At 48.8% G+C, this 21,669-nt stretch overlaps 2 protein-coding genes across 15 annotated transcripts in view; both read right to left on the minus strand.

Moving 5' to 3' along the window:
• Positions 1-2,959: 2,959 nt before the first annotated feature.
• SERPINC1 (serpin family C member 1) lies at positions 2,960-10,212 on the minus strand. 2 transcript variants are annotated; one of them, XM_027892877.1, is made up of 7 exons: positions 10,048-10,212; positions 6,695-7,073; positions 4,999-5,214; positions 4,509-4,646; positions 4,030-4,423; positions 3,651-3,715; positions 2,960-3,477 (listed from the first exon to the last, which is right to left on the minus strand). In XM_027892877.1, the coding sequence occupies exons 2-7, from the start codon at positions 7,067-7,069 to the stop codon at positions 3,304-3,306; spliced, it is 1,362 nt and encodes a 453-aa protein (XP_027748678.1). In that variant the 5' UTR covers positions 7,070-7,073; positions 10,048-10,212; the 3' UTR covers positions 2,960-3,303. The 2 variants fall into 2 exon arrangements, with proteins under 2 accessions (XP_027748678.1, XP_027748679.1); XM_027892878.1 differs by lacking the exon at positions 10,048-10,212 and having other exon boundaries at positions 6,695-7,074.
• Positions 10,213-17,515: 7,303 nt separating this feature from the next.
• Positions 17,516-21,669, minus strand: part of RC3H1 (ring finger and CCCH-type domains 1) — a 53,318-nt gene continuing 49,164 nt past the window's right edge. For 6 of the 13 annotated variants that reach the window (XM_027892861.1, XM_027892865.1, XM_027892860.1 and 3 more), the window contains exons 18-20: positions 20,952-21,122; positions 20,290-20,404; positions 17,516-19,314 (exon numbers count right to left, since the gene is read on the minus strand). In XM_027892861.1, coding sequence (XP_027748662.1) covers positions 19,160-19,314; positions 20,290-20,404; positions 20,952-21,122 — 441 coding nt within the window. In that variant the 3' untranslated portion in view covers positions 17,516-19,159. Of the gene's footprint in view, positions 19,315-20,288; positions 20,405-20,951; positions 21,123-21,669 lie in introns of all 13 variants that reach the window. The other 7 variants (XM_027892869.1, XM_027892871.1, XM_027892864.1 and 4 more) reach the window with 4 other exon arrangements.

Below are 21,669 nucleotides of genomic sequence, written 5' to 3' on the forward strand. Positions count from 1 at the left end.
TTTTTTTTTTTTTTTTTTTTTTTTTTTTTTTTTTTTTTTTTTTTAAGCAATCACTCCAGAAATGGAAGCAGCAGATTCACAGGACAATAACTACCTCTCTCTCTCGGAGTGCTGAGGTTACCACACTACACACTCGAGCAGCAAAGCTTTCACTTCAAAGAGATTTGTTTTCCTTACCTCTGTGTTTCAGAAATGCAGGTCTGCTCTGTAAAGTGACTCTAGGAAAATGGCATCTGGCAGGAGCAGGGGGAGCCCCTCGGGGTCCAGAGTCCCTCCAGTTCCTCGCAGTGACCTTTGCAGGTTGGCTCTGGGGCTGTGACAGTTCAGGGGGGCTTTGTCACCTCCCGGGTGCTGCACAACAGTGAACTGTCCCATGGGCTCAGCATCCTGCACTGGGAAATCAGTCAGTGGTGGGAAAGGTGAGGGGAGAATCCATCTCCCTCCTGCCTCCAAGGGAGCAGGCAGCATTAAAAAAAAAAAAAAAAAGCAATAAGATAAAAATAAAAACACTTTTATATGTCGTTCATTAGTCAGCAGATCTGACTCTGCCAATTTATATATATATATATATATATACACAAACACATACAGAGAGCAGATCTCTTGTGTGAAAAGGTGCCATTTTTTTCTAACCAGAGTCCCTTTCCAAACTAGAACAGCACTTTAAAATAGGTTCCTCTTTAAAAAAAAATTAAAAAAAAACTTAAAAAAAAAAAAAGAAAACCCTTTACTGCAGCAATGCACTTTAACTGGTCAGACGAGTACAGCTGTGGCCGGCCTGGGACACAGCTGGATGGGCAGGCGGCTCCTGGGCAGCCAGAGCCCAGGGGGAGCCTCGTTGCCAGCCCCTGGGATGCCCCTGGGATGCCCAGGCAGCCCCAAAGCCACGGCAGCTCTACCTCCGGAGCCCCCCAGGCCGGCCCAGCCCTGCAGGGAGGGACCCGGGGCACTGACAGGGCTGGGCCCCTGGGACACTCTGCCATCGGTCCAGAGAACCCACCCTTGCCTGGAAAAGAAGATTTAAACCCCGTTTTTAACAGGTCAGAAGTTGCACCCCGTTAGGACCCCGCTGAGCTCGGCTGCGCAGCAAAGCCGGGAGGAAGTTGTGACTGGGGCTGTGGGGTTTTTCCATAACGTGGATATGGAGCCCTCGTCAGTTCAGTATATTTTTTTTTTTTTTTTTTTTAAATGCAAGTTTGTGTGTCCCACATTGATTCTGCTCTGAGCTGGTTTGCAGAGTAACCATTTGTAACAGAAATTGTGCTGTCGCCTTCAACTGTTGGCCTATATCAAACTTTTTAGGACAGGTGTCCTAACACTCAAGACTTACTTTAACAGTTCAGAAATTTCCTGCTGTACTAATTATTCTCCATTTTTTTTTGTTTTGTTTTAATTTTATTTTATTTTTGGTTGTAATCCTTATTTCAAGAAGAAAAAGTCAGTGTTCAGACTAGTCTGCAGTAGGTTGAAGAGTGAGCCTGCTGTGTGTAACTCGTGGATATCAGACTGTTTTTCAGTGATTTTCCAAGCTGTTCCCAAGCTGGTCCTCCAGCACCACTTCCCTCTTCCTCTTCCAGCAGGTGCTGGCAGACCGTGGCCAGTGGCAAACAGGGCCAGCCAGAGCTGCTGGAGAGGCGTGGGCAAGGGGTGGCAGAGGGGAACCAGAGCTGGGGAAGGGGGAAATAAAACCGAGGTAGAGGGACTGTACAATTGCATTGAAAGCAGTTTAGCGAAAAGCGCTCTCGTCGGACAGCTTTAAGAACAATGTGAATGAAAACTTAGCAACTTGGGTAGGAATCTTGGAAAATTCTATAAATGTATACTTGAAATTCTGTTTGTATTAAAAACAACAAAAAAAATCGCATTTTCTTCTTTCTTTTAACACTGTGTAAAAGAACATTATGCATGTGAGTGGTTTGAGAATTAAATGGTTTAATACTCAGATCCTTGTCTGTGTCGTGGAGCTGACTGGTGTGACCCGGGTGTGTTCTCTTGACCAGGTGAGCAGGCAGAAGATGGGACCAAGAAAGGAAAAGCCCCAGTGGTGACTGCCCGAGGAGGGCAGGGAGAGGAAGAGCTGCTTTCTGAGCTCTTAGTTATTTCCAAAATGCTCCCCCTTTTTCTCCCAGGGCCCCAGGCATAACTTACACTCTCAGCTTCTTCCCGAGGTGTAACTCCAGGGCAGGCAGGTGAGCCCAGAAAGGACGGTGCCTCACAGGGGTTGCTACAGCTGGAGGAGGTGGCTCTCCGTGTCCAAACCCACGTGCCACTCACAGCACAAACGCAGATGCTCAAACTTTGCTCCTGGGAGCAGGAGGAAACCTGTGCAAAACCCTGCATAACCCTAGGGCTTCCAAAACCAGAGACCCAGTGACCAAACCCCTGTCAGGGCAGCTGTGGGGTAACTGCAGCATTGCTTGGCCGAGAGAAGCCTTTACAGAGGTGGCTGTTTTCACTGGTCCTACCACAGCCAGACTAAAGGGCCCACTGGGGACGGACACCCACCACACTCTCCATCCTGAGGACAGCCTTGGCAGAGGTCGTACAGCAGTGAAGCCACCTGGAGAGCACCAGAGGCCACACGTGTGGCCCGGGAGTTTAAGTCTTCTTAAAAACTCTTCTTCTGAACTCTGAAGACTAGGTTAAGTCTTCAGAGCCTTGGCTGTCACTGGTGCCTGGTGACTGGTGTCACTGGTGTGTTGGACACAGCAGAGCTGCTGGCAAGCAGGGCACAGCTGTTTGGCAGCTCTTCCACCCACCAGCTGCCGTGGAAGGATGGTCCTGGCCCAGCCAGCACAAACCCTGTGGTTGCTGCTGTTCCACTGACCTGTCCAGCATGGGGTGGTTGTGCCGGGACCGGGGAACGCAGGGAAGGGCCTGCTTGTTGGAAAGGGAGAGTTTAAATGGGTCTAGGAAGCGGCCTGGGGCAATCTGTGCATTCAGAGATCAGTCTGTTAGGTACAGATCTACGGGTTTTAATGAACCAGGGGATCACAGGTACAGCTTGAGGCCCGAAAGGGAGGAGGGGTGGACAGGGGAAGGACAGCAGTGCTGGACTCGGGTTTGGGGGCCGCACAACTACCGGTGCTTCCCTTTGCATGCAGGGTGGAGCAGGTGAGGGGCCCTGTGAGCCTCCTCTCCCCTGGGAGGAGTAGGGACAGCCCAGCTGGATGCAGTCCCTCCCTGCAGCTGGCACCAAACAGCCACACCAACCACGCCAGGAGCAGCCTGGGCTTTGTGGCAATACCCCAGTGCCCCTCTTCCCGAGGCAGAGGAGGGAGAGGAGGGGCCCTGCCAGCCCCTTTAGGAGCAAGGATCAGCTATCCTGCCCATGAAGATGATGGTGTTGAGGGCGGCTTCCCGGATGAAGAGCAGGAAGGGCCTGTTGGCATTGAAGATTCTTCTGTTCATGGGGAAGGAGCGGCCGGAGATGGTGACGGCTGTGGCAGCTGATGCCTCGCTGCCTTCTTCATTCACCTGCCAACCAAGGGAGAAGGTGGGATTAAAACACAGGCACCGTGCAGTTCTCCTTCCAGAACCCCAAACTGCTGAGGAAACCAACACCAGGGGTTCAGAGCTACTTTTTTCTTTTAATGCTACCTGTTTTGCAAAGCCAAGAGGAGGACACCCTGGCACACAAGAAAGCTCACCTCAAGGAAGGCTTTGTGGAAAGCGTCAGACACGTACAGGTCTGTGCGGCCCTCTGCGATGATGCCTGCAGCACAGAGGGGACAAAGGGAAAACTGAGTTTAGGCACAGCCCAAGGGAGAACACATCCCCATCCACCATGGCTGGGACCAGGCAGAAGGCACTGCTGCCCTAAAATGAAAATACGCTCCCCCACACCACTGAACTGCCACGTCCTCAGTGCAGAGCAGGGCTGCCTCTCCACGGTGGGACTTGACCAGAGCCCATCACTGACTGTGGCAACATCTAAATGCTTTCAATGTTCTTGTTCCTCACGTGCTGCTGCACCTACTGGCCCTGGCACCTGTGGAGGAAGGGCTGCCCCCCATCCCCACCTCTCACCTGGGAGCCTGGCGTTCTCCGGACTGAAGAGATCCTCCAGCCCCATTTTCTGCAGCTTCTCCTTGACGCTGAAGCTGTCCTCGACACGGAAGCGGGGCAGGTAAACAAAGAGGGACACCTCCTTCATGGAGTCTATCCAGCCCTGCAGCTTCTCCGACGTCAGCTCCCGCTCCACGTCCTCCAGCGGTGTCCCCGCACTGGGCAGCACCAGCACCATGGTGATGTCATCCCCTTTGTAGGGCAGCTCCAGCACCTGCACTTTGTCCTGGGGGATGAACGCGTAGGGGAATTTGGACTCCCGGTACATGGTCGGGACTTGGCACGTCTCGCCGTTGGCTTTATGAAAATCATCCAGTTTTGTGTTGGGAGCTGGGAACTGCGATTTCCAGTGCCCCTGAAAGGGAGAGGGGGAGCACAGACATGAGCACCTTGTCTCCCCCAGGGACGTGGGCTCCTCCCCCAGGTGTTGTTAGCCATACCTTAAAGTAAATGGTGTTGACCAGGACCAAGACAGTGAGCTCATCAATACCTCTCTCTGGGATCACTTCTGTGATGCGTCTCTCTGTCTTATTAGCCACCCACTCGTTAATGATCTCCCTGGAAAGTTCTGGCTTCTCCTGAAGGGGGAGACCCAAACAAGGTTAAGCCAAGGGTTTCAAAGGTTTCAAACACCTCTTCTGCAGGGGACAGGTTCCCAGGGTGTGTGCTGGGGGGAGGACACTGCCCCCAGAGCAGTGCTGAGCAGTGAGGAGTGGGGACGTGGCTGTGGTTAAGGGTGAGCTGGAACAAGAGCAGCTGCATCCCAGGCTCCCTCCTGCCTTCACTCATATCTCACACCCCCAGAGCAGGGCACTTCCTCTGGGCAAAAGGCAGGGATGCAGCCAAAGCAGAAGGATGACGGGGAGGGGGAAAAGGAGGAGAACCCAAACAACAAAAAAAAAAGCAAAGCCACAAGTAGATCAAACCCACTTTGAAGTTCAAAGGCCAGAGCTTGGCTCCATAAACGATTTCGCTGATGTTCTGGTAGGTCTCGTTGAAGACCAAGGATTTCTCCCCAAAGAGGCGGTTGGCAGACACCAGCTCCGAGGATTTGTTGGCTTTTTTGTAAAGCCGGCAGTTCAGCTTGGCGAAGAAGAAGTGGATCTGATCCGACGTCTTTTCCGAAATGGTGTCGAATCGGAACACCTGGAGGGGCCAAGCAGCGAGAAGGGACCCGTGAGCAGCTTCCTGTGCTCCTGGGCCCCACGGAAAGTACTGGGGCAGCCTCTGCCTCGACAGCTAGGGAACCTGCAGGCCCTCTGAGCGTAACTGGGAACCCAAATCTACATAAAACCAACTCCCCATCAGCCCAAGGTCTCCTTTGGAGCCCAGGTGGAGGATTAAACCCTGCTCAGGTGCTGCTCCCGTGTCTTACTCTGGTTTCCTTGCTCTCAGTACTCTGCCTGTGACTGGTTCCAGCTTCCCCCAGTGCTACCACAGCCCCAGCAGGGCCTGGAAGCAGCTCTCAGGTCATTCCAGGTCACAGGAGGACTGACAAGGTTTGCGCTGAACCTGTGACAATGCCAAAGGCTGCTCCTTCCCAGGAGGAATTCTCGTGGCCTGTTGAGTAATTCTGGTACATCTTATCTATTTTTACAAGGAATGGGAACATGTAGCAATCATTTTGAGGGTAGATTTTTGCAGCACAGGGAAATTTTTTTTATCTGCTCCCAGCTGGAAGGACAGTTATGATTTGTCTACTGCTCTCCAACCTCAGGCCTTTAAGGCACAGAAAATCCCACAGCATGTTGCTCTTCCCACGAGGCTCCTTGTGGACAGGCTCCCCTGCCCTGCAAGTCAAGTGGACTGCAGGGTGTCCTCCCACGTGTCTGATTTTTGTCCCAAGGGAGAGAGAGAGGGAACATGAAAAAGAGCCTCTCCCAACGGGACTCGATTATCACAGCTTCTCCTGCTTTTAGCATAAAGAAATGCTTAGCTATGTGCTTGCCCAATCTGCAAGAAACAAACTGTTCCCATTCCCTTCCCTCATCTCCCAAAGAGGCTTCCTTTCTTCCAGATGAAAACTAACCTCTCAAACCCAGAAAATCCACCCCGAATGCTGGACCTAAATAAGGAGTCAGGGGAAAGAGCTGCTATCTAAATAAATGTAGAGACAAGCAGCCTGTCTCTGCCCCTTCCCAGGGTCTTGTTTAAAGGCCTCAAGACCAGGCTGGATGGGACTGGTTGTTCTCCTGGTACAGCTCATCTCAATCCCAGTCTCTCCTCTACACCAAATAGACTTTTCCCCTCCCCACTGTATTCCTGGTGGGACAGTCAGGAATTGTGTGGATGCCCATTCACATACTTAATGCTATAGAGAGGTACCTTGCAAAGTCTCCTCTATATGGAATGCTACATCCCAACCCTGGAAGTGTTCCAGGCCAGGTTGGATGGGACTTGGAGCAACCTGGGCTAGAGGAAGGCGTCCCTCTAGGGGGTTCCCCCATGGCAGGGGGGGGGAACGAGATGAGCTTCAAGGTCCCTTCCAACCCAAACCATCCTGTGGTTCTGTGACTCCATTCCCAGGGCAGGGAGCTGTGCTGGCCCTGAGAGCATCCATCAGCCACGATCACCCTTCCTGCCTTTGAGACCCGCCCCAGGAAGAGGCTGAGGAGTGCCCACCGACCTCCATGAGCTGCTGCAGGGTGCTGCCACAGGCTCCCAGCTTGGTCATGGCGAAGGCCGTGGAGATGCTGAGGGGCGACAGGAAGATGTTCTCCCCGCTGTCCTTGGAGTCAGCCAGGTACTTGTAGAAGACCACGGCAAAGCGGGAGTTGGCCCTCGACAGCTCCCACACGCGGGGGTTGGTGGACTCCGGGAGCTTCTCCTTGGCCGGCTCCTGCCCCTCGCCCTCGGGGGGCTTCCTCTCGGGGTTGCGGTAGATGCAGACGGGGCTGACGGGGATGTCGCGGGGCTTGGCGGTGCAGATGTCCCCCACAGCGTAGGGCTCGGGGACAGCCACCCCACACATGCCCAGGAGGCACAGCAGCACCAGACGCATCGTCCTGGAACACAGACAGAGCGCTCAGGCACACGGCCTGTCCCCAAACCAGCCAACCTTGGAGGCACAGGAGCCCACGCTCCTCTCTCCCATCCTCCCTTTATCCTGGAGCTGCAGGATCAACCAGGAGGGCACACAGACACCAGCAGAACAAGTGTGCCTCTAAGCCATCAGCCAGTGGGGTGGCTGCAGTGGAAGGGCCCTGCCTGTGTGGTGTTTCCCCAGGGTGACCTCACACTATTCCAGTTCCTGATGCGGGAGATGCTCTGGCAGAGAAGAGAGGTGATAAGGGAGAGGTCTCCAGGGGAGTTGGTCCCTCCGTGCTCTGAGCATCTTTAATGCCCTCAGAAATGTATTGTGTAAGCACGTGTGGTGTAGCTGCTGCATCCCAGCTATTCCTGTCCAAAGCTCACAGCACCTCAATGCAAAGGGGTTGTCCCTGGTACCTGAGGAGGGCAGGATGATGTTAACCACCACCTTCCAGCAAAAGCAGGTCTTTGAAAATCTCCCAGAAAGGCAGAGACAATTTGTCTTTTCCACCTTTGCTGAAGCACACAGAATGATGGAATGGTTTGGGTTGGAAGGGACTGTGAAGCCCATCCCATTCCACCCCCTGCCCTGGGCAGGGACACCTTCCACCAGCCCAGGTTGCTCCAAGCCCCATCCAACCTGGCCTGGGACACTTCCAGGGATCCAGGGGCAGCCACAGCTTCTCTGGGCAACCTGTGCCAGGGCCTGCCCGCCCTCCCAGGGGAGAATTTCCTCCTAAATCCCATCACCCACCAGCTCTGGCAGTGAGGCCTCAGCCACACCAGGGCCGACACAGCACGTCCCATTTGTTCACATCCCTGTAGGAGGAAGCTCACACACCACAGCCACAACAGCTTGGGAAATAACCACTAGGAAGGGCTGGCAGCCTGCCCAGGACTTGCCTGCCACGGGAGACTTTTTCAAACGTGTGTGTGTGACTCGGGTAGGTCTCTGCCTGCCCCCACACACTCACTGCATGGCTACCGAGCACACCCTCCCGAGAAACTAAGTTAAAAATCAGCTGCACTTAGCACTGGTGGTCCCTGTGTCTGTGGTCCTGCAGTGCTGGTGGGCCAGCACCTGTGGGAGGAAAACAGCAGCATCAAAAGGGCTGGTGTGGGATGGAGGAGAGCTCTGGGTTCTTCCACAACCCCCTCTCCCGGGCTGTTGGGCAATGACTTCATCTCTGCTCCAGTTCCTCTGCAAAAGCAGAAATTACCTCATCTGGCACCAAGACTGAGTGGAGCCCCAAGGGCCCCTCTCCATTCGCTGATAGCACAGCAACCAGGACTGTGAGAAAACACGCAAAACAAGGGGCTCACTCAGGCCACAGCCTCACTGGGAATGACAAACACATCACCTTCCTAAAGGTTCGGGACAGATGCGACACTGCAAAGGGCAAAACAATCCAACAGGGGAGGGCAGTCAAACAAAGGCAGAAACAACCCCCAACCCCCGGGGCAGGAGGGCAAGGGACAGGAAAGCTGTTGGGACAATTGAAAGCACTCCAGGAAGCGCCACTCTTCCGAACCTTTCACTCCCACCGGAATAATCAGCCCGCAACGAGCCAAGCACGCTGCAGAGCTCCGTGGCCCTGGGGCCGGGAACAGAGCCCTTCCCTGCCTGCAGCAGCCCTCCCTCACCCGCGCCGAGTCCTGCAGCTGCAGTAGGAAGGACAATCTCACCACGGTCCCTGCCCCGGCACTCTGCTCTCCTCTGGGAAAGGCAGATCCTGACATGCCTGCACAAGGACAAATCCCTGCTCCTGCCCAGCCACGGGCAGCTCGTGGGGCCTGCCAGGGCACAGAGTGCTGCTAATCCGCTCTCACATTTAAAACCAAAGCACAGGAGTGAGGAGAGCACCTCATCCTCACCCTGCCCTGACTAAATGGGAGAGACTCCCTGTCTCTGCTCTGCAGTAAAGTGCTGGGCCATCGCTTGAGAGGAGATACAGGACTTTCTGCTAACCCCTTAAACCAACTTTACCCTCCACTAAAGCTGGCCTGGCCCCTGGTACGTCCAGTCTTGGCTCTTACAGGCAAGAGCCTTTGCTGTTTCTTAGGCCAGCTCTTTGTTGTAGCACTTGGCCAAAACCCACTCCCCCTCCCCTCCCAGCTCTTCAACGCTCCCTCTTCCCTTGCAGCACTGCCACACACTCCATGTGTCAACAGCTTTCATCCTGGAAGGATCCCAAAGTATTCCCAAACAGCACTGCCTGAAAGGGGTTACTGGCAAGGGACAAAGTAGAAACTAGAAAAGGCTCTTAGAAGGGTAAAGCAACAAAAAGGAGCACAGAAAGCCAAGGAACAAGTTGCTGATTCAGCTTGAAATCAGAAGGCTCTGGGAAGGGCCGAGCAACTCCCCCATCCCATGGCTGCTGTGACACAGCTGGGCTCCAGCCACAGGCCCTTTCCATCCCACTGTTCCTCAGGGCTGCAGGGCAGGGCAGCTACGTGGGCTTGCAGACCCCCAGCACCCACCCTGCTGGACCTACTGGGGTACTGGTGGTGGTGTGGCTGTCCCACAGCACCCACACACTGTGTGCAGAACCCAGCTGGTGGGAAGCAGCTCAAACCATCGTGAGATTAACTCTGGCTCCAGAGGAACCTTCCCTGCCTCCCCACATCCCAAACTCAGAGTGCAAAGCAAACCAGGGGTGCTCTCCTACAGCCAGCGACTGCTTGGGACATCCTGACCTTAGGAATTCTCTCCTCACCACAAAGCACTGCTGCAGCTTGGGGATAGAAGTGGAACAGGATGCTTTAGTGAGCTGTACAGAAGTCAGCCCTCCTGAGAGCTGGGATGGGAGCGAGGATCCTCTAGAAAAGAGCAAAAAACCCACTCTGGCAGCAGCTACAATTCAAAGGCTCCTACAAAGCGAAAAGAGTTAAGTAACAATGAAAGGAGTTAATTAACGATGAAAGATTAGTGGAATCTGTTTCTCTTACCTGCCCCTCCAGCCTTCCACTTTTAGGAGGTAAATGTAAATTGTTAAGAGGACAGTCTTGCTTGAGCCCAAAGCCTTTTCCCCCACTGGATTTCTGTGCTCAAGCAGAGCTGAGACAACAGCAGGGGACAGTGGGAGGGGAGTAGGATGCTGAGGCCAAAGGCTGATGACCAGCTGCTGAAGGTTAAGCAAAGAGCAGGAAAAAAAGCAATGTTTAGTTTGAAAGAGGTTTTAAAGTTCAATCTGACAAGGGAAAGTTTGACCACCTACCCCACACAAGTGCCAGGCGCCTTCAGTTCCTGCCCACAGCAAATTAGCTGCTTACCCCATGAGAAGAAACCCAAAACTTTGAGTTCAAATAAAAATGTGACGATCCAAGCTATCTTTAATTCTCCTTTGGGTATCTCATAGCTTAGAAAAAGGTTTCCCCACCCTGTCACCTGTCCCCCACTTCCAGACAGGCACAGGCTGGGAGAAGCTGCCCCACCTCCCGCTCTGCAGTTTCAAATAACATCAAATAACCACACTCACCTGGAACAGGCTCCCCTGGGAAGTGGTCACTGCCCCAAACCTGCCAGAGCTCAAGGAGTGTTTGGAGCTGGGACAACACCCTCAGGCTCAGGGTGGGACTGTTGGGGTGCCCTGCGTAGGGTCAGGAGTTGGACCTGATGATCCTTGATGGTCCCCTCTTCCAGCTCAGGGTATTCTGTGGTTCTGTGTCCTTTCACTTGCACAGCTGGAAAGCTGAGGATTATCAGCAGCTCCCCCACCTGCAGTCCAGGTGCACATGGCAGTGCTGGGAGCAGGGCAGCACCACTGCCCACCTGGGATGCAGCTGCTCTACCAATTACAGTAAACCTGTTTTGTGAGTGCAGCAGGTAAATGGTCATTTATTGCTGGTTCAGCAATAAATTTGGGTGCTCACGGGGGAGTTTTATGATGAGGCACAGGGCAGATGACTCATGCACTCAAAGGAGTGAGATGGGATCAAGGAATCCCATGTTCTGGGCTTGCCTTCTCCAGCTCCCTTCTATCCTAGTGCCCACACCTAAAGGGAAAAAGATTTTCCAGCAGGTACCATCCACTTGAACCCAGTTCCCCCCTCTTTTCCACATTAAAAAAATCCCAATTTCCCCAAATCTCTCTTGAAGCAGAGCAGCCACCGCTCCCTCTCAAAGGGATCTGACTCTCCACAGCACTTCAGCTCTTCCTTTTAAAAGCCAGAAGGCTCTGCCTGCCCTGCAATAGGAGAAGGAAGAGTTTTTCAGCCAAGCAGCAGCCAGTTTCAGATTTACAGCCAGATAATGACTTGTTAGAGCCCACAAAAAAGGACTGAAAGGAGAAGATTAAAAACCACAAAGCAGACTGTGGGACAAACCCTGATGACTCTAAGGCAAGTCCCAAACCAGGCTCAACATGTGACGAGTGCTGCTCGCTCCTTCTCCGAAGGGTTTGGGTTGGGTTTGGGTTTCAGATAGGAACTCTGAGCAATTGGTAAAACGTTACTTTGAGTATCCCCCTCATCCACCTCTGGGGAAGGAGCCACTTTGTTCACAGGTGGAGTCAGAAGAGACCAGACCAAGGAGAAACAAGTGGCTCCTCTGCTGTTTGCAGCTCTTTTGGTCCAGCCCAGCAGAGAACAAACACACCTTGACCTGGAGAAAGCCTTACAGAGATGATCTCTGACAGTCCTACACCTCACTGGAAATCTAGAAGAGTGCACACTCCCCCCAGACAGAAAACAAGAGATATTTCAAAGTGTTCTCCATTAATTTATCATTTAATATAAATGCTGACAGAAAAGCAGGTAAGACCTTGTCTATTTACAAACCAAATAGCGAATCATCACCTTTCCACCCTTTTTTTTTTTTGTTGAATCTGCAACTCAAAGGACCCTTAGACACTGTGTGAGAGCAAGGTGAGGTTGAGTCAGCTTTAAGAGGGAGAAAGGCAAGGTGAAGACTGAAGAAATAACATTTCAACATATGGCTTTTTCTGTATAACCACCACGCACATACAAAAGGTCTCCACTCCCTTGTCCTTTCGTACGAAGATGACAGTGTTGGCTGAAGATAAAATAAAGGAGACAAATACTGACTTTCAGATCTCTGGATTCTTTTGCCTCCTCCAATCCACCCTGCCCCACTTCAGAACAGTATCTAAAAGGCTTTTCTTTCAAGTTTAAGAAGTGTATTGCAGGAGTAAAGACACAGGGAGTTAGATATAGAAAATTCTTTCTTCTACTCCTTTTGTCATCTCAGTTTTCCCCAAAGGTAGCAAAGCATCCAACCTTTCCTGGAAAAGAGGCACCAACTCCCTGTGTGCCTCTGGACATCTCCCCTGTGACCGGGCCTGTATGTACAAGACTTCAAAAATTCCCCTGAACTTGCAAAGAATTCAATTTACGGAATTCTTCTCATACATTCTACTTCATCTCTACTCCTATTAAGAATGTTTTGATAGTTACAGACAACAAATATCCACAATATCAACCCAGAGTCAGCCGTTCCCATAAAAGAGTGAGAGTTTTTGTTGATGGGAAGGAAGAACAGAAAAGGAAGAAAACAGCAGAAAGAGAAGAAAAGCAAGAAAAAAACCAGTTCAAACAGAGAGACTGAATGAATGTTTTGTTCAGCACTGATTCATGAGAACAACAGACAGGGAATTTCACTTATCCAGGATCCTAAATAAATTCAAGAAATAGTTCATAACCTGACCCAACAAACCTCATGGTCTCCTTTTTATTACCTAGACTATCCTTTATTTTATTTTTTGTTAAATATACCTCTGCAGGGCACAATCACATACAATCAATACGATTGGAAAATTACATGAGCTCTATCCCAAGCATATACGCACCAATGTTAAAAAGTTATTTAAAAAAAAACAAACAAACCAAAAAAATTAAAATAAAACTCCACCCAAAAAGGTGATAATGACTGCAGAATGTCTCGGGGAGACTTGTACGGAACTAACAAGATCGAAGAAAATCAGGCTTACAGAAACCAGGAAAACAAAAATCATCGATAGAGAAATCCCACAACTGGAAGCAGGTGATTTCAGAGGGGGTGTGGGAACCCTTGGAGAGATCCCAGAGATTTTCTGCCCTCCTCTCACACGTGCCTTTTGTCACCTCTTCCTCCCCACGGCAGCAAGCACAGTGGGGAGAGAGCTCGACACCGCTCCCAGTCCCAGAACACGGGCAAGAACAGCCAAGCTACGGCACAGCTGCTAAGCTGACTTCGAGCAAAGCTCCTTGTAGCATGGAGGCTGCTTACACAGCAAGCAGAGGCCAAAGGGGGAATGGGAACTCCTTAAAATCAGGAAAAACAACTCTTAAAACATCACTGGGTTTGCCCAGGTGGAGCAGCCCCGCTGGCGAGAGGCTGCGGGTGAACGGTCCCGTCTGAGCCGGGCAGCAGCTGGGGGGGCACGGGGGCTGCCCCTCCGCTCTCTCAGGTTGCCTCACACGTTTATAAAAGGCTGCTGCCAAGTTTCTGTTTAAAAAGCTACAAATAAAGAGGTCAGCACACACATCCAGTTGTGGGATCCATCCAATACACAGTCTGGTTTGGATGCCAAAGACTTGTGAGCACTGTCTGCCACAGAACTATTAATCAGGTATCTTTAACATTACAAAGAAGCAAATAATGTCTTAAACAGCAAATATTCCACAAGATTTTCTTTTCCTTATTTTTTGCTTACAGATATATTTTCCCCATATACATTTCACATGTCATTCCACCATGGCTAATGCTTTTTATTTCCAGAGACACTGCACCACCTGTTGCTTCCATCTCTCCCAACACTGCATGTTTCAAACTGGAGTTGGTAATTGTGTTTTCCTAAAGCTTTTCAGATCTCAGAATCAGTTGTTTCCTGGCACATGAAAACATCCAACTGGTATATCATATCCAAGGAAAGCTGCCTTGCTGGATGTCCCCAGTCACCTAAAACCTTCCCAAACTGCTGAACACTCAAATCATACACAGACTCAGTGGAATGGCAAAGATTGCCTGGGATGGACCAGTTAATTATCCCTGTTACTGAGCCACAGGCATCCAATTCTGAACATTATGGCCACATATTTTAAGCTTCAAATGACTGGGATGTTCCTAGGCAGACAAATCCACACTGCCACATGCTTGTCTTACTGGGAAATTTCAGGAAAAGCTGCAGCCTCTTTGCCTACCAGTGTACACAGACTTCCCACAACGTGGTATCACACGTGCCATTAGGAAATTATATTATAAACAAAAGAAGCATTGAGTTTGTTCTCCCTTGCCTGCTAATTAAGCTCTCCCTGCCTCGGATGCTGTGACAACACTAAGCCATTACATTCCTCTTCCTACAGAAGAAGGATCACAAGTTAACTGTGTAAGGACACTGTACTGGAGTAACATTCCCCAAAATTCCTTATTTATACTGTATAAGTTGAATTAACTTACTTCAGCCTCTTTCATCCACTGCTATTCCAACAGAAAATAATGCAGTTGGGAACACTTGAGTGTGGAAAAGAGAACCCCCAATGAAGTTTTTGACATTTCAGTGTCTACTTGACGTGAGAGCAAATCAATTTGTGCTGCAAAATAACCTGTGTGTTGATCTACAAGCAACAACCACCCAGCTCTTGGCAGCAAGGCTGTACCCTAGAGGTGGCTCAGGAGATCTGCTTCCCTTCCCTCAGAAATTCAGTTTACACTTAATCAAGCAACTCAGATGTTTTTCCAGTTCCTGCCTACATGACCATGTACACAGCTCAACAGCTTCTGCTTCCTGGGTTGGTTTTTTTTCAGTCCAGCAAAGATATTTTTCATTGGGGTTCTTCAGATATCTGTCCTGTGAGTCTGCTTTGTTAGAGCCCAGATTCATAAATGGCAATGGAAATGAGGGTTTGTGCTACTTGGACTCAAAGATTTCTCTCTGAACCTAAAAACCTTGGTACCAAGCCTGCCAGAGTTTGAGCAGATCAAGGAAGGGAAACGCAAGTGGCTTTCTTGTATTAACAAGAAAAGCCTCACTCCTGGCCCTTTCTGAGACAGAATCTGCCCCACCTTACTCAGTTTGTGCTGTCAAGAGACAATATGACCATACAAGTTTGGTTCTTCCACATCTAATTTAATGTAATGCTGGAGTTTGACAAGTCCTTCCAGTTCCAATGGGCTTAAAAGTCAGTCACATTTGTAACACACATTTACCTTTTAATGCAACTGAAGAGATTTTCCATCGGTACTCAATTTAGATTTAAACACTTAAAGACAAGGCTTCTTGGATTATGAGATTTCTACGTTCCTCCTCCCTCTCTAAAAGAGCCATTCCATCAGCTGAGAGACTGCATGAGAGACTGAGAACACGTCACAACACCCCAGATACATCTCGGTACATTGCAAACTGTATGACTCAATGGAATGATTTTCCACAATTCAATGCATGGGCAAGGCTTGACAATCATTAACTTCTGGAAATAGTTATTAGGATAATACAGTCAACTCACAATACCCTACAAACGCTTCACAATCAAAACGGCTACACCAGGGGAAAGGAAAAAAAAAAAAAGTGTAAAGCACAAGTCTTTGGCTCTCCTTTAAAGAAAACAGCAGTTTACCATGTTTATACAGATCCCCCGTTTGCCTACCAGTAGGGGCAATATCACATTTGTGCATCACTGAGTAATAACACCATTAGAAAAGGCAACTTCACAGAAGTTATTGGCTAAGCGAATTCATTTGAATGCTCTGTTTTGAGGCAGCAAGCTGTCACTGTTACACAATCAGGGAGGGTGGATAGGCAAGCCACGGGAGGAGAGGAGGGAAAAGAAAAAGGGAGAGAAGGCTCAGAAAAAACGTGACTGAGAAGGACTTGAGAAGGAAGGGGATAACTGAGCTGCAAGCTTGAAAAGTGGTCTGATCTAGAGAAAAGTCCTGTCTGGAATGGGACAGCACACAAGAGGGGCAGAACAAGCAGTTGAAATTTCTCCTATTAAGAAACCAGAACTAGGTCACAGGAAAGGAAGAGATGCTGAAAGGAGAAGGAAAGTAGCATTGCAGAATAAACAGACATTTCTACACTGACTGAATCACTGACACCCTTTGAAGCTCAACCTTCCCCTTCAAGCCTTCTATTCTGGGGGCTCTGCCCATGCTGGAACCCGGCTATCAGTGAGGGTTCAGAGTGCCTGGTGCAGTAGGAAATTCCATCTACATCCCAAAGGAGGCAGCAGTGCCCTGACACCACGGTAATTAATGCTAGTGCTTCTCACCCAGGCAGAAGGAACTACAACCATCTGTAGCCAGGAGCAATCTCACAGCGATGGGCCACGGCAACGAGTGTACCAGGACAGAGTCACTCCAGACATTTTCCCTCCCTGCTTATTTGCTGTAACCATCAGTGCTGCCAAGTGCACCGAGAGCTCTCTGTCCTCTGAGTTCTCCTAGTTTTTCCACAAAAAGGGAATATTTCATGAGCAGTTTTCAGAAAAAGACTTAAAAAGCAGGCACTGCACTTGGCTGTTCAACCTGTTTAATCAACTGAACTTCTGCAAAAATTAAAAAGAAAGGATAAGAGGAGGAGGGGAAGAACCAAAGCTAAAAATCAATACTGCTGGTAGATATTAAACACACTATTTAACAAGCCAAACTATAATTCTGGGCAAACAGGGCATTCACCTGGACACACTGATCACAGCAAGGACATTATGCACAAAGTACAACATGGAGAGCTGGATGAAGGCGGGAAAAAAAAAAAAAAAAACAACAGTAAGGTCTCCTTTCTAATCCCCAAGTTTTGGAAGCATTCATCCTATGTAGGCCAGCAATCTGAACAGCTCTTACTGCAGAATTCCTCCCAGCAGAAAAAGTGGAGAAAGAAATAAACCCTAACCTGACAAGGGAACTGGTTAAATAAAAGGTAAAAAGGCTTTTGCCCTCCAGATTTTCTTCCTAGTGTTGCAAATGAATGTGTTGGAGTCGAACCTATTGTAACCGTCTTTGAAAACTAATTTTACATCCACAATTCCTGGCAGTCAAAACAAAAGGAACATTCTGGGCTTGTCCTCCTAGATTAGAATATTGCACTAATTATCTCGGCTAAGGTGAGCTCTGTGTTAATACAGACACAGCAGGAAGGACTGATCTAATTAAGACCAAGGAGACCTGAGGGTGGTGCTGTGCACTAAAGGATGGCAGGAGAGGGCAGGCTGCCTGTGCCAGGTGAGCTGGGAGCAGGCAGGGAAACACCATCCCCCTCCTGGGCAGAGCAGAGAAGGGAGGAACAGACTGACCGATCGCCCTGGATGGCAGTGTGGGGACACGCTGAGGGTGACGCTGCCCCATTGCAAAGAGGATTCTTTGCCCCGAGGCAGGAGGGGATAGAAAAGAAAGCAAATCTCAAACTACCCTTGGCAATGAAGAGGCCCGAGTTCAACTAAGAGCGAAATAAACCCATGTGAAGACATCTGGAGAGCGTGGGGGTGTGAGCTGAAAAATGCCTTTATTTTCATTCAGTGCTTCTACCTCCCAGACATTTGATCACAACAGCTGCGCTCATGCGAAAAAATTCTTAAAACATACCCAATATATATACAGATATAACTATGTATATATGTATATATATATTTATATATAAATTTTTATTTAAATAAAAAAGAAAGCTCGAATCCCAAGCCAATATGTGTATCAAATCCTTGACCAGCCAGGTCTGTAGGGCATAATCAAATTCAATGTGAAATAGTATATAAACGCGGTGCCTTGACTGGGCAAATTAAATAATTGCTACTCAAAAGAGTCTTCTGTTTGGACTCTCCTACTGGTAGGCAATAGTGGGACTGTATCCCCTCCCACCCCCCCTTTTGTTTTATTTAAACAGTATGATGAATGCAAAGCTTAGCCCAAGGTTGCTATGACCTCAGCAGGAGTTAAGGTTAAGGAAAAAAAAACTAAAACCCAAGAAAATTCAGTAACTCTTGCTTTACCCAACCAAAGCAATGCAGTAATTTATTACATAACCAGTGCTTTCCCATTTAGTAGTCTAAGCCACGAAAATTAAAAATGAGAACACGGGCCAAGAAGGTGCAGAGGGAGCAGCACTTAAAAACATCCTTCTCCAGGGTTCTTCGTATCCAGGGTCTCACCCCAGGGTATGTCAAAGGAGTCAAAAAACGTGCAGCAAGAATAAAATAATTCATTCATCTTTTTAAAGAAAACATCAAGAAAGGTTTATGGCTTCTCCAACTTATGCTTACAAAGCATCTACTTGGAGAAGCAGTAGATCTACCAAGCAAATTTGCTTCTCAGTACTTCTGGCAGCACCTGTGCTGCACCTTCAGAGGTCACTTGGATGCAACTTTTTCCTTAGGAAAGGAGAATCCAGGAAGGATTCACTGCAGCGCTGACAGACAAGCTGCAGGATGACTCTCAGGTGCCAATTTCTAACACGCACAGACCTTAAACAACGGCAGCTTATAAAAACCTGCTGAATTGCAAGGATTGTGTCACTTGTAGCTTGAAATCAATGATTTAAGCAAGAAGCTGGGGTTCAGCTCCTGGCCACAACGGGAGGAGCTGTGTTATGAAGATGCTGCACATCTTTGGACACTGCAATTTCACAGCTACTCTCCAACCCTCATTCCTTGTTTACTCTTTAACCACACAAGGAAGCGGCCAGGTTGATTTAGTCATGGAGAAATTAAGGTGATAAGGAATTACGCACTGGGTATGTAATAATACCAAAATAAAAGAAAAAACCTACTTCATTAAGATCATACAATTAATCAAACAGAGTATATATATAATATCTTTTTTTTTTTTTTAAGCCCTGGGATTCAAGGCGTCCAAAGTTATTAAAATAAAGTTCATTCACAGAACAAAAACAAATTTAATTTGAATTGCTTGCAGATACTGCTAATTTTCATTTTTTTTTTTTTTTAATTAAAAAATGCGTTAATGTGAACTATGTGCAGGATTTGTTTCTAGTAGTTGTGTTTGTGCACATTGCCTCTGGACCTGCTGCTCTGCTACTGCTGCTGCTCCCGGCTTTCTCCGATGCCCCCTGGAAAACAACGCGCTGGAAGGCGCGGCCACCCCGGCAGGAGCAGCTCGGGGTGAGCGGGCCTGGCTTCAGGGAGCAGATGTGGGGGTCACTCCCGCTCGCTGGGGGTCGTGGCCATCCCCTCCTCCCTCGGGGTCCTCTGACAGGCTCAGAGACGCCGCCTTGCTCGACAGGAGGCTGATGTTGTCTTGGGTCAAAGCCGATCCGTTCGGAACATCACTGCGGGGGGAAAGGCCAGGACAAAGGGGAAGAGGGTGAAAAGAAGGAATGCCTGAGATTTTTTTCATTTATTTCAAGTACAATGACTTAAATGAACACATTCCAGAACATTTAACTCACCTGGGTCATTTATCTAATGTTGGGTGTTTTTTTTTAATGGAAAAAGCACATTAAATAGTTGTTCTGATTTCATCACTCCATATGAAAAAACTAGTTCCTGCTCTGGAGGCTTCAATCTAACGGTGCAGCGCGGAACTCAAGAATTGGTTTTAAGAAGAAAGTGCAAACTTCATCAGCAACTGGGGGACATTTTCTGAATAAATATCCAGATTCCAAACTGCTCACATCAAGTTCTGTAAACGTAATGACATCTGAGCTTGTCTGTTCAGTGCTAGTCTGAATACACACAGATGCTTGTGGCCATCTGAAAATACTTGCTGTAGAGATTTCCAGCATTCCGAGCCAACAGCTTATTCCAACTGTCTATTAAATGTGAACTGAAATCAGTCCCAGCATCTCCACAGAAAAAGATAACTGCCTACAAATTAAACAGAACTTAGTTTCAAACTCACGTACCTGCCTGGATAAATCCACACAACAAACCTTAGCAGGGTGGAATAACCTTCCTCTCACATTTGAGACATCTATTTTCTTTGAAACCAATATACAGGTAGAGATTTCTTTTATGGTTGTTGTTTATCTCCTCCTCCTCCCTATTAATCATCCAGTGCTGACGAGACGGACTCCTGGTCTGACAGACATGGCAAATCTTCTGTTGTAATTATTTACCTAAGCCTCATTCCACTCACCTACTCATCAGTTAAAGCAGTCCTTAATTCATGCTTGCACTACCCTCTTTTCCTAGTAGATGCTTCCCCTCCAGAGCTGAAGTGAGGCAGGGGGAATTACTGACCCAGGAGAGTGCCCCTGGATGAAATCATGCTCCTGTTACAAAGACAGGTTGAAGGCCCACGTTACCTGAATGTCAGTGCGAGGTCCTCAGCTGGAACCTTGCTTTGCGGCTCTAATTGTCCATTTTCTGTCTGTTTAGTGGTGCCCAGTTTGTTTTTCATATCCAGTGAAGACTGGCTCTCCTTTAAAGAAAAGGACAGATGAAAAATTCTTTAACAGTGTGCTAAAAGAACTGGAGATTTCCTCCCTTAGGGCCGATGACGAAGGCCTGTCAATTGGAGTCACACAGTGTAACCCACAAAAGCCATGAGACAAAAACAGACTAAGATTTGCTCATCCTCTCGGGACACTATTTCTCAAAAGGAGGGGATGATCCTTATAACAATAAGCGAAGGCCACAGACTGTAACAGCACACAGACTTCTGAACACTAGCCTGTACCTGCAGATGTTTTCTAGGTTAAGGCAGTTTATGGAACTCATGGCACAGTGACCTTGGAGACTGTTAAATTTCAGCCACACTTATTTCGAATGGCAACAAAATAACAGCATTTTCAAGTGGCTCTAGAGTTAAACTTCTTCATGAAGAAGACTGGAGAAACTTCTCAGGAGGTTTTGAAGAATAAAAGAGGTGAAGAGGGAGATGGCTGGCTCCAGCTGTGGGCATCCAGCCTCTCTGCCAGGCTTACAGGGCTCTTCACCTCTCTGCCTCCCACCCCCCCAGCACTCACCATGCTCAGCTCACGGGTTCTCTTCCCAATTTCCCTTTCCACCTGGTGTAGCTCCAAGCTCAGCTGTTCACTTGAGATCATCCCAGGCCACTTGGGAGGCGGGGGTGGGGGCTGTGGTTGGCCTGCCAGGGTAGTCGCCTCCCTCTGCAACAGCAGCCTGTTACTAACAGCCTAAATGCACAAAGCCAAGCACACACAACTGAGCACAGACACCAGGCACGGGGGGAGCTCCAAGGCCACAACGCCACAGTATTTGCTCGTTTGCAAAACCAGCTTCTCTCTCCACACCTCACAAAGTCCCAAATGAAACCACTTTCAGGGCAAGTTTCAATGGGTCTGTTTACACGGACCTTTAAACAAGCAGGGTTAAATATCTTTTACTGCCATAAATTTGAACGTGCTTTCCTCACGTACCACTCCCTCCTCGAAACTAAGATTGAGCCCCTGCACAAAAGCACTGCTCTTTTGTGAGCTATTTGTTGGACAAAATGTAACAGTAGGTAAGCCAATCTACTGCTTTATTTTACAGCAGAATTTATCAAGCTCTAAAGGAGAGCCAGAATTATTACCATGTCATATAAACCACCTCGAGACATGTAGATGTCAATATGCAGCTCTCTCCTGTCCCACATCAGGAGACAGAGGAACAGAGAGAAGCGAGTGGCTGCAGTCATTCAGAGATTGCAAGTTACTCAAAGCAGTAGCCATGGCAGCCACT

This window comes from Empidonax traillii, unplaced genomic scaffold (genome assembly GCF_003031625.1).
Source record: "Empidonax traillii isolate 1590-97213 ecotype Southwest subspecies unplaced genomic scaffold, ASM303162v1 scaffold372:size565953, whole genome shotgun sequence".
Classification (NCBI taxonomy): Eukaryota; Metazoa; Chordata; class Aves; order Passeriformes; family Tyrannidae; genus Empidonax; species Empidonax traillii.